Raw genomic sequence first — 15,698 nt, forward strand, 5'->3', positions numbered from 1 at the left:
GCCCGGCCGGCGAGTGGATCAAACAGCTGGCCGGCGACCCGAAAGTCGCGAGTGCAGCGCTCGACCTGGTCCCTGACGTCTTCTCGGTGCGGGTGAGGCTGGAGGAGACCGGGGAGATGTTCCGGGTGGCGAACTGCCGCGGCAACATGACCGTTCGAGAGCTCAAAGAGGACCTGGACCTGATGGTCGGCATCCCCTTCGACCTCCAGCGGCTCCAGTACTTGGACCAAGGTTCTGCGGCTCGACCCATTCCCACCTTAGAAGCCTCCCTCGGACCACTTCGGCCCTGAGTCCCAAAGTCCTACCTATCGGAGGACCCCAGATGTCAAAGCAAACCCCAGGTGGAGGCGCCATCTGGGGTGTGGCTACATAGGGACTTCCGGAGCCCCAACTCGCTGGGTTAGCATTAGACCCCGAATCTCAAAACAAGCCTGGTCCAGGGCAGGACACCGGTCCACAGACAGATTCTTTCTGTGCTAGGCGACATCTACCAACCTTGCACAAATCTTGTTCATACTAGAACCCAGATCTCAAAGCTACAGTAGGACACCCCACCTGGTCTTCAGTTCCCCATCCCTTCATAAAGGACTCAAATCCCTGAAACAGCCAGGTTTACATAAGATGTAAACTTGAAGCAAAATCTGTTCTCAGTAGGACCCTGACACCCAGCGCAAACCTGCCCCAGAGCCCCAGCAGCCACACTTCACAGCCCTCTGTGCACATTCATGACGGTTTCTGTGTATAAATTCCTCCAGGCGGTCAGGCTCCAACTGGCCATGCTGCACTTGTGAACATCAGAAACCCAGTTTCTTTGGCCATCTGTGCCCATACAAGGATGCCACAACTCCCTAAAACCTGGACCCCAAAACCTGGAATAAGCCTGCCCAAGACAAGCCCATATCCACAGGCTAACCACTTGACCATCAGAACCCAGAGATCTCCACATGCAAGTCCATATGTGGAGGCCAAAGCCCGAAGCACATCCCGTCACCTCAAGGCCCCTTGATCTCCACACACTCTGCCATGTCTGACCCTCAAGCTCCAAGCTGTCCCTGAGCACAGCAGAACCCTGAACCCCAGGGCAGACTCCTCTCACATCGCAACCCTAAGTCCAGAGCAGGTGTGTATTCGGAGCCCCGACCTCCCTCTCACCATCTGTGCTTCAGACCCCAGTCTGTCAGCCAAAGCCCAGGATGAACCCTGCCCACATCTGGACCTACAAATCCAAAGCCGAACCTGTCCACATCTGAAAGCTAGTCCCGAGTTCACCATGACCGTACCAGAACCTCAAAACTCAAGTCAAACCTGCCCATATCTGAGCTCCTGATCTCCGCAGAAACCAGTCTACATGTGCACTCCAAGACAAAGCCAATCATGTCCGTGAAGAAAGTCAGGGTTCAAAACAAAGATTTTGCCCACGTCAGGACCCTGGAACTCAGAGCAAACTTTGTATTTGGAACTCAAATCTTTTTAGCCAGAATCTACCCATACCAGAATCTGAAATTCTAGACCAAACCCTGCCCATATTAGGACCCCCAAATCCTGGAGCAGATTCTGTGACCATGAAGACCCCACATCTCGGCAGACTTGCCTGATCCCTGACCCCCATGGCTGTGCTACCCAGGGCTATATAAGAACTCTGAGTCCAAAACCAAGTTCTGGCCATACAAGGACTCCAAATCAAACCAGGACCTCCAAACAAGCAGCAAACCTTGCTGTCATCAGAACCCAAGTCCAGAGTGACTTCTGTCCTCATGAAGACCCTGGCCCACATTTGAATCTTCAGCGTTGGCCCAAACCCAGTTTATATCAGAACCCAGAATTCTAAGCTGTGCCCTTGCTCAGGATCTCGGAGCTGCCCCAGCTGGAGTTGGAACCCAGGAGCTGTAGCTGCATCACTAAGCCAGGACCCCTAGTCCCCTATCCAGATAGATCTCACATGGGTGGTACCTGGGGAGGCCAAGGGCCCTAGCACCCTCTTCTCCCTCATTCTCCTTCCCTCACCCTGAAGATGTAGCTTCCCTGTCCCAGTTGGCTGTGACATTTACGTTATGAGAACAGGATCAAAGCCCCGGGCTCCACCATCTGGTTGAAATCAGTGCAAAAGAAAATAAAGAGATACAAAAATCTCTGCACTGCTGCACGGAGCAGCCAGTCTTGCAGAGGGACTGCGGTTGGATTGCGGGGCCATGCAGCAGCCCATCTGCACCAGCTCTGGGGCACTGTCCTTCCTGGGCTCCATTTCCTATCCATAGAGCAGAGCCCCATCACCTCGAGAAGCCTCCTGGTCACTCCCTCTGTGGACAAAAATGACTCAGGAAACTCCAGGTGGGTAAGGGAAGCCACAGCTCCTTTCTCGGCCCTCTTTCCAGTAGGCTGAACATTTTTCATAACATTTCTTTTCCTATAGCAATATTTGAAACAGGCTCTTGGCTGCTTTTTTTTGTACCGGGGATCAAACTCCTGTCCTTGCACTTGTGAGGCAGCACCTCTGAGCTAAATCCCCGGCCCTCTTGGAGGCTTTTTTTTTCTGCAACAAGTGTGCCTTGAGTCTAGCCTGCAATTAACATGCTGAGAATGAGGCGAATTGTTAAGGACTGAGTTCCCCCAAAAACTTGAAAATTATGACTCCCCAACTACAAATGTCTGGCCCCCTTCTGTTCTTTGTGTTCCTCAGGAAAAGCCAGCTTTCCCTAAGCATTTTCAATTGTTAGGCAGTCGAGTTGTCTCAGACCAATTACTGATTATCTTCTGCTCTCAAACCACAAGTAAGACCCAATGAACAGATTTGCTCTTCGGTATCCTCTGTTTACATGCATCCTCCTGAGGTTCTGCTACCCAGATGCTCTGCCAGGACAGCCCCGGGCACATGGTGTGTGGCACCGAAGGGGGCAGGTCGGCCGGGAGTGGCTGGATGGGCCTCCTGCGTGGGCAGATGGAGGTCTGCTCACCTTGGAAGGTTGTCCTGGGGACGAAGGGATGCAGTGTTCAGCACGAGAACGGTCAGCACTAGAGTACTTTCTAGTAGGCCCAGGGGAGTCTCTCCACCGTAAGGAGGACACTTACCAGTTCCGCCCCTCAGACGTATGGCAGGGCTGAGATTTGATGTTGGCTATTGCTTACGAAAAGAGCACATTCTACTCTTGCTTTAAGAGTGCAGCTGGCCGTGCTACCACCAAGATAAACGAGGTACAACTGCCCTTTCTCCTCAAAATGTCCCTGGGAGAATTCTCTTCTGAAGTCCCCCCAGAGTCTGGATGCGTGGCGTGCGTGGAGCTCAGCCTGCTCTTTCAAGAACGAGATGCCATGCTGGGTAATGGCAGGCGCCTCTGGCCCTCACATCCGGGAGTGGAAAATGTCAACCTTGGCTTCTTACATACCCGCGAGTCTGCTTTGGGACCGTCTTGGCCTCCACGTTGCCATTGGCAACGTCTGGAGCCATGTTGACTGTAAGAACTGGATGGTAGGTGATGTTGGCTTCCCCTGGGCAGAGGCCAGAGAAGCTGCAGCTGTGTGGGACAGAATTATTTCGTCCAAAATGTCACTAGTACCACGCTCGACAAGCCCTGCCGTAGGCTGTCATTTGAATTATCCAACCATTTTGTGGGGTCACCGTCACCTCTTTAGTCAGCTAACGGCAGCATTTAGCAGAATTGATATTTTAGTCGAATGTATATAACTTGTGTAAGTACATTGTGCTCTGTCTTAATATATAGTTACTTCAGGCTTAAGTAGTTCTATTTGTAAAGTTTACCTCAGAAAATGACTTTATTGACTCATGTATTTTTTTCACAACAGGACAAGTTGTAATTACAGAATTTTATAAATTGTTGCCCTTGTTTTTTCTATTTGTTTTGTTTTGTTGTGTTTGTGGGCCAGCTTTTGTCTGAGCTGAGCCAAGTTACTTTTCTAAAAAGGCATCAATGACAGCAAGCAGACTCATGTAGAATCATCAAGTAAGATATTTTTGGTTCCAGATCCTAAAATGACCTTTGTGATATCTAAGGTTAAATAATCTCTTCACCAATGTAATATTTTTTTCTGCAGTACACAATTTTTTTAAAGGAAAGCTTGTTCCCCATAGGAGATTTAATGGACAACACCACCCTGAAGTTTCATGACGTCCTGCCTGGGAGTACTCTTTCCCTGCGTATTTGGCACTACGATGGTTGGACAGATCTGGTTGTGGCAGCAGTGGAAGGAGACCCCAGTAAGGTGTTTTCATGCTTCTTTGAATGCATGTTACATGAAGCAACCACAAATTGTGAGGGGAAATCCGTCTCTGGTATGAGTGTTTGAGTAAAGGCTTCAGAGCAGGAAAAAAAAAAAAAAGATAAGGACTCATGTCAGGATTGTCAAACCCCATCCGTGCCTCCTCTCATGCTGGGTTTATGAGTTTACTGGGCTTTGTCATGGTTTATAGACCAACTCACCCCCAACAGGAGTCAAGGGAGCCCATTTTCCCTTCCTGTGGCAAGTCTAAAAAAATTGAAAATCTTTTCTTTCTTTCTTTTTTTTTTTTTTTCGGTGCTGGGGATTGAACTCGGGTCCTGTGCTTGCAAGGCAGGCCACCGAACCACTGACCTAAATCCCCAGCCCTAAAAAATTGAAAATCTAATTTAACGCTCATGAAGAGCCCCAGATAATTTGGAGAAGTGCAGCCCGAGCTCGGCCGTGTGTGTGACAGAGACACAGGAGTCTGCCTCCTTCCTGGGAGTCCAGGGCCTGGGGACAGCAGCAGGCATCTGCTGTTTCCAAGTCTCCTGCTGGGCTTTCTGCTGGCTCTGGGGTGGGAAGGGAAGGAGGATGGAGACCAGGATGTTTACTCATGGGGAGGACGTCACTGGCGAGGCCCTGGCCAGTGCATTCTCTAGAGAAGAGGTTCGGTGGGGAGAGGAGCTGGAGTTTCCATGCAGGGAGGGTGCGAGGGGAGCCAGGTGCCAGAGGCTGCTGGGATTCAGTCAGAGAAGAGTGGGTGGGTGGCTGGGCAGGCGGGGCCAGGACCCCACGGCCCTTCTCGATCACAAGCACCAGGTCGTGGCTGGAGGGGCCAGGGTCCCGTCCGTGCATTTTACTCTCCCGGTAGCTCCCCTGCTTTCCCTCCTGTCACCCTCCTCTCGCTGCCCTTGTAACCCTTCTTTCACCAATGAGTCGGCCTGGGCCTCTGGCTTCCTGACTCTTGCTCTGGATGCGGGGCTGTTTTCCTCCTGTTTGGGGTCCCGAGTCAGAACTTCCATCAGCACCCCTTCTGCGCTTCCCTGCCGTCCCTCCACTGGACCCCAACATCTGGGTCACAGCTCCTCACTACTGTGGGACCCCACAGCCTTCCTCCCACGCTCAGTTCTCCTGTGAGTGAGTGCAGGGTCCCCAAAGCCAACAGAAGCAACAGCCACAGAAACAGAGCCGAAGGCCGGGCCCCGCTGTGTCTCCAGGAGGGCAGCCCCACTTCCCAGGTCCTCGCCGGGGCGGCGCGTGTCTCCCTGCAGGACGACGACTGCCTTCCCCTGGGCATCAGCAAAGCTACTTCTCTCTTCCGAACACTGCCAGGAGTCCCAGCCTGACGGATGGTACCTGCGTGTCCTTCACCCTCCAATCCCTCCACTCAGCGTTGGGATCTGTGTCACTCCTTCCCCACCTCGGACCTTGGACCAAGACGGTGCAGGGCCAAGCCGATCCCCTGAGCAAGCCCCGCCAGCCTCTACCTCTCTGCCCTGCTCTCTACAATGACCTGTGCTCTGGGAATAACCACACTGCGGTTCTTTTGCCCAGCTGTCCTGTCTCGGGATCACTGAGGATTCTTTCTACCGAACTGAGACTTCCAGACATCTTGAGGGTGACAAGTGGAGGCAGTGGACATCTCAGAGGGCCTTTGTGGCCCTGTACATCACCTCCCACAGAGGCCATTCTGACGCTGTGCGGTACCTTCTAGAACATGGTAATCCTGGCAGTAGCTAGCTGTAGTCAAAGCCAGGGTGGGGGAGTGCTGACTCCTAGGCAGTGCTTCTGCGTCTCTTCTGCGGTGGTTTTCTGCCCCGAACCTTGTCACCCACCAAGCAGGGTCCCTGTGGGCTCATCCTCCCCATCTGGGTGCTGTCTGGAAAAGTGCCAGTGGCCCTGCCCTTCTGTGCACCGCATCTCTAGACGATGCAGGGCACCAAGCCACAGAGAGCAGCCACAGGGTTTCCCGGCTTGGCTTTTCCATAAGCCAGGCTGCCAAGAGCAGCTCTTGCTGTTGGAATTCTGCCCTGGCCCAAGCTGGCCCGGCCTCAGGCCAGCAGGGCTCTTCTCTCCTCCTCCTGCTCCTCCTGCTCCTCCTGCTCCTCCTGCTCCTCCTGCTCCTCATCCTACTGGGCACCAAGCCACAGAGAGCAGCCACAGGGTTTCCCGGCTTGGCTTTTCCATAAGCCAGGCTGCCAAGAGCAGCTCTTGCTGTTGGAATTCTGCCCTGGCCCAAGCTGGCCCGGCCTCAGGCCAGCAGGGCTCTTCTCTCCTCCTCCTGCTCCTCCTGCTCCTCCTGCTCCTCCTGCTCCTCCTGCTCCTCATCCTACTTCCTACTCCATTCAGGGGAACTCAGTCTCTGTCCGTTGATAGAAACAAAACCCTTAGCAGCATCGACTCTGAGCTAAAGCTCTTTGTGTGAGTTTCCGCAGGGGCCAACTTTCTCCTCTCTGCGTGTGGGATGTGTGTGTGTGGGGGAATGGTATCCACTATCACGCAGGCCATTCAAAAACAATAGAGAATAGCTGGGCACGGTGATGCGTGCCTGTAATTCCGGCACTCTGGGATGCTGAGGCAGGAGGACTGAGTTTAAACCCAGCCTGGGCAACTTGGTGACTTAGCAAGACTCTCTCTTAACAAAGAAAGAAAGAAAAAAATTGCTGGGCAGGGGATTTAGCTCAGTGGCACTGCCTGCCTTGGAAGTGCAAGGTCCTGAGTTCAATCCCCGGTACCAAAATTAAAAAAAAAAAAAAGAAAGAAAAAGGGGCAGGGGATTTAGCTCAGCGGTGGCCTTGCAAACACAAGGACCCGAGTTCAATCCCCGGCACTGGAAAAAAAAAAAAAAAAAAAAAAAAAAAAAAAAAAAAAAAAGAAAGAAAAGAAAAGGAAAGTGCTAGGGACGTAGTTCAGTGCAAAGGCCCTGGGTTCAATCCACAGTACCGAACAACAAAGATACTCCAAAGCAAGCAGACAGTAGTTGCAGACAGCCCAGGCCACCCTGGAGTCTGGTCTGAGGTCTCACTCCTGCTCTTGCCCACACCCACCCTCTCTCCTGCCTGCTCCTCTCCGTGTCTTGCTGTTTCCCACCCACAGCGCAGAGAGCAGCTCGCGTGCTGGGGGCAGGATGATAGGGCTGCCTGCCGGCCCTGAAACCTGAGTGGGTTCAGGCAGCACTGCTGTTCTCTGCTTCCTCCGTGGTGTTTCTGCTCCTCTCCTGTTAGAGGATAAAATATGGGCTTTCCACAGCCCAGCAGTCTTTTAAGCTTATAAAAAGTCATTTTCACTCTGATGGAGCTGTGATATATTTGAAGGCACTGGTTAAAAATGACAGCCGGCTTTGCGAAGTTTCCCATCCTCCGCAGGCACTGCTTGGGAGCTGGATTCTGAGAGCCTATTTAGAACTTTCCCTCAGCAACCAACCATAGCTCATAGAACCTGGCTCCTGAATGTCAGGTGAATTTAATTGAATTGCCTTGTTTTCCGTGTCGTGGTATTTGTTACCCAGTAAGTGATTCAGTGCAACCAGCCCATGCCAGGCACCTGTCACGGGCCGGTTTGTCTTCCGAGGCAGTGAGGGATTCAGTCGGAGTGAGACCCATCCATGAGCTGGCGGCTGGCCAGCTGCCCCTTCTCCAGAGTTTGTCCTCTCTGGGCCCCAGCTGCACTCCCCGGATGAGAACTTCGGTGATCGAAACAACGGTGTTTCTGCCCTGGTGGAGCTGATGAGGGGAAGCCAGCTGTTTATTCCAAGTAATTCCATGGCCCGTCACATATGGGGCATGTGGGAAAATGCAGGGAGTCTTTGAGCTCAGGCAGGCTGTCTTGTGGGGAGGAGGAGCTAAGGAAGGGTCTCCTGAGAAACTGAATGAAACTTAAAGGAGGGTGAACATTATGCGGGGAGGTGAGAGCATTGTTTGCAATGAGAACAGCATGTGCAAAGGGCCTGGGGAGGATCCTGAGCAGGGGACATTGAAGGGTGAACAGGAGGCCAGCGTAATTGGAGTCAGGGATGGAGGAGGAAAACATGAAGGTGGCAGTGCTGGAGTGAGAAAGGGGAAAATTAATATTGGACCCAGGACCTTTCCACTGAGCTATATCCTCAGCCCTTTTTAAAATTTTGACACAGGGTCTCTCTAAGTCACTAAATTGCCTAGGCTGGGCTCAAACTTGGTATGCTCCTGCCTCAGCCTCCCAGCTCCTGGGATTCCAAGTGTGCACCACCACGCCTGGCTCTCTGAGTGTCTCTGAGGGCTCCTGGACAGCACAGCCCAAACCACTCTCCTATCTTCCAGGAGCCAGCTGCGCCCGCAGGTCCCCGGTGGGCAGGACGGCCCTGCACGTGGCCGCAGCCATGGGCTGCCTGGACTGCACCACACTCCTGGTGGAGCATGGGGCCTCCATCCACGACAGGGACGCCCACGGGGAGACCCCCATCGCTGTGGCCCGCCGCCTGCAGCACAGGCAGACTGAGCAGCGCCTGTTCCTCCTGTACTGGATCACCAAGGTGGGGGCCAAGGGCCCCAGTGAACTGACCGCGAGGAGGCTTTTCCCACGGGCAGTTCTGGGTCGGGGACCGCGGGGACCTGGAAACAGCTACCCCTGAAAGTCTGCCCGCCTCGGCCCCACAGGGGCCCTGCTGCTCTCAGAGCAGAAAAACACAGCTCCTCTGACTCAGACACATGTGCTCTCCTGCTCGTCATCGGCTCAGGGCGATGTCGGTGAAAGAGGTGTTTGTGCTCATTTAGTAATTTGTTACCGGACCTCAGCCTGCCTTTAATTCTAAGCCATTTGTACATTGTGTCCAGTCACACTCTTTGGGGTAATGGGAAGCCAGTTACCTACCCTCCCTCCTGTCTAATGCACCAGCACGAGGAGAGTAATAACAATAATGGTAATAGCGCTATTGTTACTGAACAAAACAAGTGCCTGGGAAGCCAGCCGGTCTCACAGAGTGTGGGCTGGGAGCCGCAGTCCCGAGACCTGGGAATGGAAGGCTCCCAGGGCTGGTGACGTCCAGAAGTTTGGCCCGGCCGCCTTGGGGGGCCTGACGCGCTGACGAGGGGGCGGAGGTTCTCTTGAAGGGGCCCCTGCCGCCCTCGTGGTGGGGCGATGTGCTGGTGTCAGGCGGCTCCCTCTTCCTGCTGTCTTCGGGCAGTTTGTCCTCGGGCTCCTTTTCCTGCCCTCCTTCCTCTCCCCGCTAGAAACCAGATCTGAGAGCTCTACCCGATGCTCACAGCCTCAGGCCAGGGCCCGCCTGCATCGGGGGAGAGGGCTAGGGGTGCCATGTGGCAGGAGAGCCGGCTCTTTTGAGGGCCAAGCCTGGCTTTTGGAGCGTTTACCTCCGATTTCCCATGTCGGCTGAAGTTTTGAGGACCGAGCCTGGTATGGAGGAGCTCTCCTGTGGGACAGCCGTGTGTGGCCACACTTGATTGGCTCCCAGGGGAGCAGCGCCAGGCACAGCCTAAGTTCCCCAGGGGTGACTCATGCCTCTGAAGCAACAGCCAGGGAACAGCCAGGGCGACCCGTGTGGCCCTCCCTGGCTCTGTGTGCTTGCTGGGGCTTCGTCCCAACCCCTCTTCCGGAGCCCAGATGTGAGGCAGAGGCGCCTTCGTGGGGCACTGTGCCTGTCACGTGGCGGGGGTGCTCAAGCCCTGCCTGCTGTTCTTTCCGACTCACAACCCAGGCACTGGATTCAGCTTCTCAGTCAGTGGGCCATGTTTCCTGCTGTCAGAACGAGTAGGATGTGTTGGCACTGTGGTCTGCTTCCAGTCTATGTGGCTGTGCCCGGCTCAGCAACCTGTTTGATAAATAAAAGGGGTAAAATACTTTGGCACCAACGATGTCAAAACTGAGGACCTGCTTTCGGACGGTGTACGTGATCCAATGTCAACAGGCCGGACTGCAGGGCCACGCCACGGACCGGCGCCCTCACTAAGGAGCAGGTGCGGGTTGACGCGGCCCCCGTGAACTCATGGTGGCATCAGTCCGGGTCGCGTCTGCCAGGAGCAGGCTCTGCTCTCCTAGTTGTCGGGAGAGCCAAGGGCCTGGCGCCCAGGCACAGCGTGGGGTGTGCACGCCCCCCAACTCAGGTGGCCGCTGGCGAGTCTGTGGCTCTGGCTGGTGAGAGCTGGGCCCTGGAGTGCACTCCTCGCGCCTGGCTTTGGGGTCCAGCACATGCTGGGTCCTCAGTTGCAGCCTCCACATGGCAAGAACAAGACCAACCATCAACTCCCCCAGTGCCCACTACGTCTTGTGGAAAGCAGCTGTGTCTCCCACAGCCGTGGCGACCTGCAATCCGCGTCCTCAGCAGGCTGTTGCTGTCATCGCCAGCTCTAAAAGGGTCCCGGCCACTGATCCATGCTGAGAAGCACTAGGGCCTGCCGTTGTGAGCAGTGGGTGTGTTTCGGAGCTGTTCCCTGAGCGGTTTATCTGGAAGGCGTGTGCCACACTCGCTGCCCAGACGCGGCCCCTCAGGGCCTCTGCACACCTGGGTCCCAGGCCACCCCAGGCCTGGTGCTTTGTGTTCTGTCCTCAGTGGGCTACTGTGCAGGGCAGGGCCGCTGCCACTGTCCCCTCCCGGTCACAGGCCTGGACGCTCCTGGCCGGGGGCAGCTTCACCACTGGGGTCCTTTTGCACGGGGAGGGCATCCTTTGGGTGGCCCTCGGGGGACTGTGGTGTCCCTTACCCTGCGTTAAGTTACCCTGAAGTCTCTTTCAAATTGCTCTCAATGCTTCTGTTGCTAACAGAGCCTCCGGCACCTCCAGATGGGAAAGCCAGAGCAGAGTCTGTAAGCAACAGAGCCTTGCGAGCACTAAATGGCAGTCTCACCCTTGGTCTGTGGCGGGACAGCTGTGCGGTCGCAGAGCTGCCGGCTGCCTCCCAGGGACCAGCTCTGCACCGTGGGAAGAGCCTGGCCTCGGGTCTGGCAGCTCCGGCTCCCGATTCCCCTCTGCCATCTGCAGAGCACTGGCACCTCCTATGTTTATTCAGATGATAAACCTGCCCCCTGGTGTCCCTGGAGGGAATGAGAGCCTGGCCCTGCAGAGACCCTGAGAGAACGGTAGCCGTTGTCACGTTGCAACCAACACCACTTGATCTGCTTAAAATGCTGTCTCCCGGGGAATCAGTCCCCCCGCCGAAATGCTTCTGCAACGAGCCTCCACCTAGAACCAGTAATTCTCCAAAGTGGGAGATAAGTAACTGCCCTTAAACTTGCTGGTTTCCATAGTAAGGGGAGGGCTGTTTCAGCAGCGTGCACAAACGTACGTTTTTGAACTTGAAACTCCAGGGCCAGTTCTGCAGAGGAGGAAAACAAACTCCCTGGTAGAGGAAAATTCCAGTCACCCGGCTCTGCCTCCGCACTGCGCACTGACTATAGAAGCCTCCAGCAGAGGGCACAGAAACCCATTAACATTTAGAAAAACGCCGGTGTTTGTGTTCACCGCAAATGTCAGCGAGGCTGCAGACTGCGCCACTCGGAAGGCTCAGGAGTGGGCCGGGCGGCCGGGCTTGCAGGTGGGCGTTTCTGCCCAGCCGGGAGGCAGCCGCAGGGTGGGCTCTCAGCGCCCTCCGGGGGGCACCCCAGGGGCCGGCAGCCCAGGCTCTGACGGGGGGCTCCACCACCTGGGCAGTCGGAGAACCGCAGAGCTTCGCCTCTGCCCCCTGCCCTAGATCCACCACCTGGGCAGTCGGAGAACCGCAGAGCTTCGCCTCTGCCCCCTGCCCTAGATCACCGGACAGGGACCGAGACCCGCCCGCAGCGGGACACGGAGGCTCAGCTTCCTGACAGCTGCTCTCTGCGCCCCAAACTCGCCAGATGCCAGGCTGCGGGGGGCAGGCTGGGCGGCTATCAGGAAATGACCGAGGCCAGGGGCCAAGTTGCTGAGGAGACTGTGTGCCATAGAGGTGAAGCCAATCAATGTCCGCATGTGCGTGAAGACCAGTGTCAAGGGAAACCCAACTCCTAGCACTGCGTGTTGCACGGCGGGGTGGGGGCGCTTTACATCCTCCTTAATTGTTGTTTGTTCCAGCCGGGACCTTCCACCTGCAAGGCAGGCGGCGGCACCACAGAGCTGAATCCCCAGCCCCTATAACTCGTGAACTATGAAAAGTGGCAGGTCTCCTTTTTTACTGTGGGGGAAGACACAAACTGTAGCATTCTTGACATTTAGTATATTCACAATCATGTGCAACCAGCACCCTGTCCACCTCCTGAATATTTTTATCACCTCCCCCCAATAAAATCTCTCTCTCTCTCCCTCTCTCCCTTTCTCTCTCTCTCTCTGTACCAGGGATCAAACTCAGGACCCCGTGCTTGCCAGGCAGATGCTGTGCCACTGAGCTAAATATCCAGCCCTAATAAGAGCTCTTTTCATCCCTCTTGGTTTCCCTCCACCCTTAAATAACTACCAGTCTACCGCTGTCCATATGGGCTTGCACTTTCTGGACCTTTCACACAAGTCAAACGGTACACTCTGTGGCCTCATTCACCCGTCTCAAGGGTTAGCCACATGGGGGGCATCTCAGTACTTCATTCCTTTTCGTGGCTGAGTAATACTCCATGGCTGACTTGATGTTTAACAGCATCTCTTCCTTTTGTGATAAAGAAAAACACTAAAAGTGGAGAGGAAGGAAAACGAGGACCCCTCCAGGAGTTCCCGAGTTGGAGTTAGAGCAGGCACCCGTGCCCCGAGCACCTCGCTCTCCTTCCCAGTGACCCCAGAAAGGCACATGCTCAACTGAGTGGAGAGGAGGAGTTATGCAGATTATTTTTAAGAGTAGGAAAAATTTATTGAGAGAAAGAAAGCTCTAAGAGAGACAGAAAGGGGACCAGAAACTGGGTTGCCCCTTCACCCCACTTCTCAGAGATGTTTTATACAGCAAAGCCATGTGGTGAGGCGGGTACAAAGTGGGACAAAACTGTAAGGAAAATTACTATAAGGAAGCGCTATAAAGAAGTGGGGGCAAGACCATGGCCAACCCAGGAGATGACAAGAACAGTCACCCAGGTAATGTTGATTAAATGGGGGTCAAATAGGGGAGCGAGTCATGCAGCAAGCATACAAGGATTTTCAGTAAGGGTGGGGGGCAGGGCCATTTCCTGGAAAGGCTGGCCTAAGACCTCGGCCTACCAGCCAGGTGACTGAAACCTATTTAGAATACCAGTCACTGCCATTTACCCCCAGGGGAAGCACAAGGGCGTCATAGTTTCTCTCCTTTTACAGTTCTGGCCACAATGAAGGTATCTTGACTGTCCTCCATGTTGGCTCCTTGAGGGCGGCCCTGTCTAACTGCCCACAAGACATCTAATTAGCATACCTATCTGCAATGGTCCCCCCTCTGAAGCAGTACCCCTAAAGTCTCAGTGCAGTCTCAGATTCCGCTTTCCTCACAAGTCCCCAGGAACATTGGTCCTGAGTGGTACTGAGCGAGTTCTATTTCACACATGTCTGTCATTGAGGAATCAGGCTCAGAGAAGGCAGCAGCTCGCCCAAGGACACACAGCATCTAGGTGGGGCAGTGCGATGATGGCCCCAGGTCGTGGTGTGAAGTCCCTGCCAGGGCAGCGCTGGGCCGTGCGGTCGCCTGCTCACTGACCTTCCCCGGGTCTCTCCCCACCTGCAAAGCCAGAAAACGCCTCACCTGTTCTCACAGCACTGGGAGCTCAGCCCGAGCACACCTGGAAAAGGCGTGATGGGCTGGGCGGCACCTGCGGTGCAGGATGCAGGGCGGGCGAGAGCTACTCGGACCTCAGATCACCTCCTCCTGGACTCCAGAAAGAGCTCCAGCGCCGCCGGGACGCGCCCCAGGGTCGCGAGCATTTTCCACGCTCTCAGTTCCAATTTCCGGAAAGAAAAGGCTCCCAGGTCGGCCTGGGTCGGCTCCCGCCAGGTGGCGCTGTTGAGCACAGCCGGCTCAGCTGGGCGGTCACGGTCGCCACCAGGTGGCGCTATGAGACCGCAGATCAAGTAGCCGCGCTAGAAAGTTGCCTAGGTGTGAACTTCAGACCTCCAACCCTGGTCCAAGCATGGGTCCTGCGGCTTTCCTTAGTTCTCTCTTCTTTATGTTCAGAGGATTTCCCAGTCTTGTTTATTCTGTGCCGTCTTGACCTTTGCAGAATTTAAAATATGTTTAAAAACATGTCACTTTATGTGGCCATGTAAAGTTGGTAGTATAAAAACTTAGAAACTTGGTCTCCAAAGTCTTCCTCCGGGTGCTCATCCCTACGGTCTCACAGCATTAGGGGTAAATTGCGCTTGAGAAAAGCCCCTAGGATTCCCCCCAACTCTAGAGAACATTTTAATTAGTGTCCTCATCTCTCAGCTTGGGGCCTGGGGAGCAGCTGCAACGAGAAAGACAGAGCTGGCTGTTTCAGGGACTTGAAGTTCAAGGTCTTCACCGTTACTTTTCCCTAGGAAAATATAAGCCACACATGCAGAGAAGGGCTGAGCTAGAAAAGGGGCACATGTTGGAATTTCAGTAGTTTCCAAATTACACTTTCAAAGACATCAATAACTTATTCCCAGCCTTCTACAGGCTGTGCCTGGCCCATCTCACATATGGCTTAAGAATGATATCTAAATAATTTAAAAAATGCACAGGTCTGGTTTTGTCTGTGCTACGAAATAAATACCTCAAGTGATTTCCTGAAACGATGCTGTAAGGTAATCTTGTTCCCACCCCAGACAGAGGTAAGGGCTGGAGACCCCAACAAGGCTCCTGGTCTTGAAGAGAAAGAATTTGACTAGTGATGGACGATAAGAGGAGAGCGGGCTGTGACCCGGGGAGAGGGGACAGTGGCCAGGCCAGGGTGTGGCGTACCAGGAGGGGCGGTGGTCGAGTGAGGCCCAGAGCTGCAGGTTGGGTGGGTGAAGTAGAGTTCGAAAAGATGCCTGACTATTTTAAAAACGTATTTTTGTTAGCATGCGTTTGCAGCGCATGATACAGTGGACCCTCAAGGTATGACTGGCCTCACATACAAACAATTTGGGTTATGACAGGAATTTTAGCTTTAACTTACGACCAAAGTCTTGAGTTACAGCCCAAATGTCAGCCGCTTGTGCTTCCAGATGGTCTCAGATACAGATTTAACCCTCAAAGAGATCTGGAAGGACTATGACAACACCCCCTCCTGTGTGGGGTTCACTGAGAAACCCTGGGGCAGCGTCTCTCCGAGGACGCTGAGATCCGCCTGTGTGCAGGAGAGAGGCTGTGAAGGAGAGGCTGTCGGAGGAGCTGAGCCGGTGGTGGGTGACACTGTCACTACAGCAGAGTCCGCAGGTTTGCAGGCAGACAGTGGTGATGCAGAGGGACTGGGGGTGGGGGCACTCAGAGGAATTTCAGCGGCTCCTGCTGAGTGACAGAGTAGGGCAGCTGAGGAGCTTTCTGAAGAGGAGGGGATGGATCACCATGAGCGCAGCAAAGTTCTGAGGTGAAGGAAATCCTGAAGGACGGAGCTACAAACATTTGTAGCAAAGAC

At 54.4% G+C, this 15,698-nt stretch overlaps 1 protein-coding gene across 9 annotated transcripts; it reads left to right on the forward strand.

The window, feature by feature from the left end:
- The first annotated feature begins 22 nt into the window (after positions 1-22).
- On the forward strand, positions 23-9,120 carry Ankrd60 (ankyrin repeat domain 60). Of its 9 annotated transcripts, none has more exons than XM_019208105.2 (5): positions 23-2,328; positions 3,154-3,463; positions 4,085-4,215; positions 5,770-5,935; positions 8,511-9,120. In XM_019208105.2, the coding sequence occupies exons 3-5, from the start codon at positions 4,093-4,095 to the stop codon at positions 8,819-8,821; spliced, it is 600 nt and encodes a 199-aa protein (XP_019063650.1). In that variant the 5' UTR covers positions 23-2,328; positions 3,154-3,463; positions 4,085-4,092; the 3' UTR covers positions 8,822-9,120. The 9 variants fall into 9 exon arrangements, 7 of the variants coding, with proteins under 7 accessions (XP_019063650.1, XP_010627081.1, XP_010627080.1 ...); XM_010628779.3 differs by lacking the exon at positions 4,085-4,215 and having other exon boundaries at positions 23-231; positions 756-2,328; XM_010628778.3 differs by lacking the exon at positions 4,085-4,215.
- Positions 9,121-15,698: the final 6,578 nt, after the last annotated feature.

The sequence above is a fragment of the Fukomys damarensis genome, unplaced genomic scaffold (assembly GCF_012274545.1).
Source record: "Fukomys damarensis isolate Sample0158 unplaced genomic scaffold, DMR_v1.0_HiC HiC_scaffold_22, whole genome shotgun sequence".
NCBI lineage: Eukaryota > Metazoa > Chordata > Mammalia > Rodentia > Bathyergidae > Fukomys > Fukomys damarensis.

What these genes read in the sequence shown, in the direction of transcription:
- Ankrd60 (XM_010628778.3), top strand. Translation starts at nt 3,302, where the DNA reads ATGCCATGCTGGGTAATGGCAGGCGCCTCTGGCCCTCACATCCGGGAG. An exon ending in TTGACTGTAAGAACTGGATG is followed by an intron (nt 3,464 to 5,769) that starts GTAGGTGATGTT and finishes TCTTTTGCCCAG; the next exon opens with CTGTCCTGTCTCGGGATCAC. An exon ending in GCGGTACCTTCTAGAACATG is followed by an intron (nt 5,936 to 8,510) that starts GTAATCCTGGCA and finishes CCTATCTTCCAG; the next exon opens with GAGCCAGCTGCGCCCGCAGG.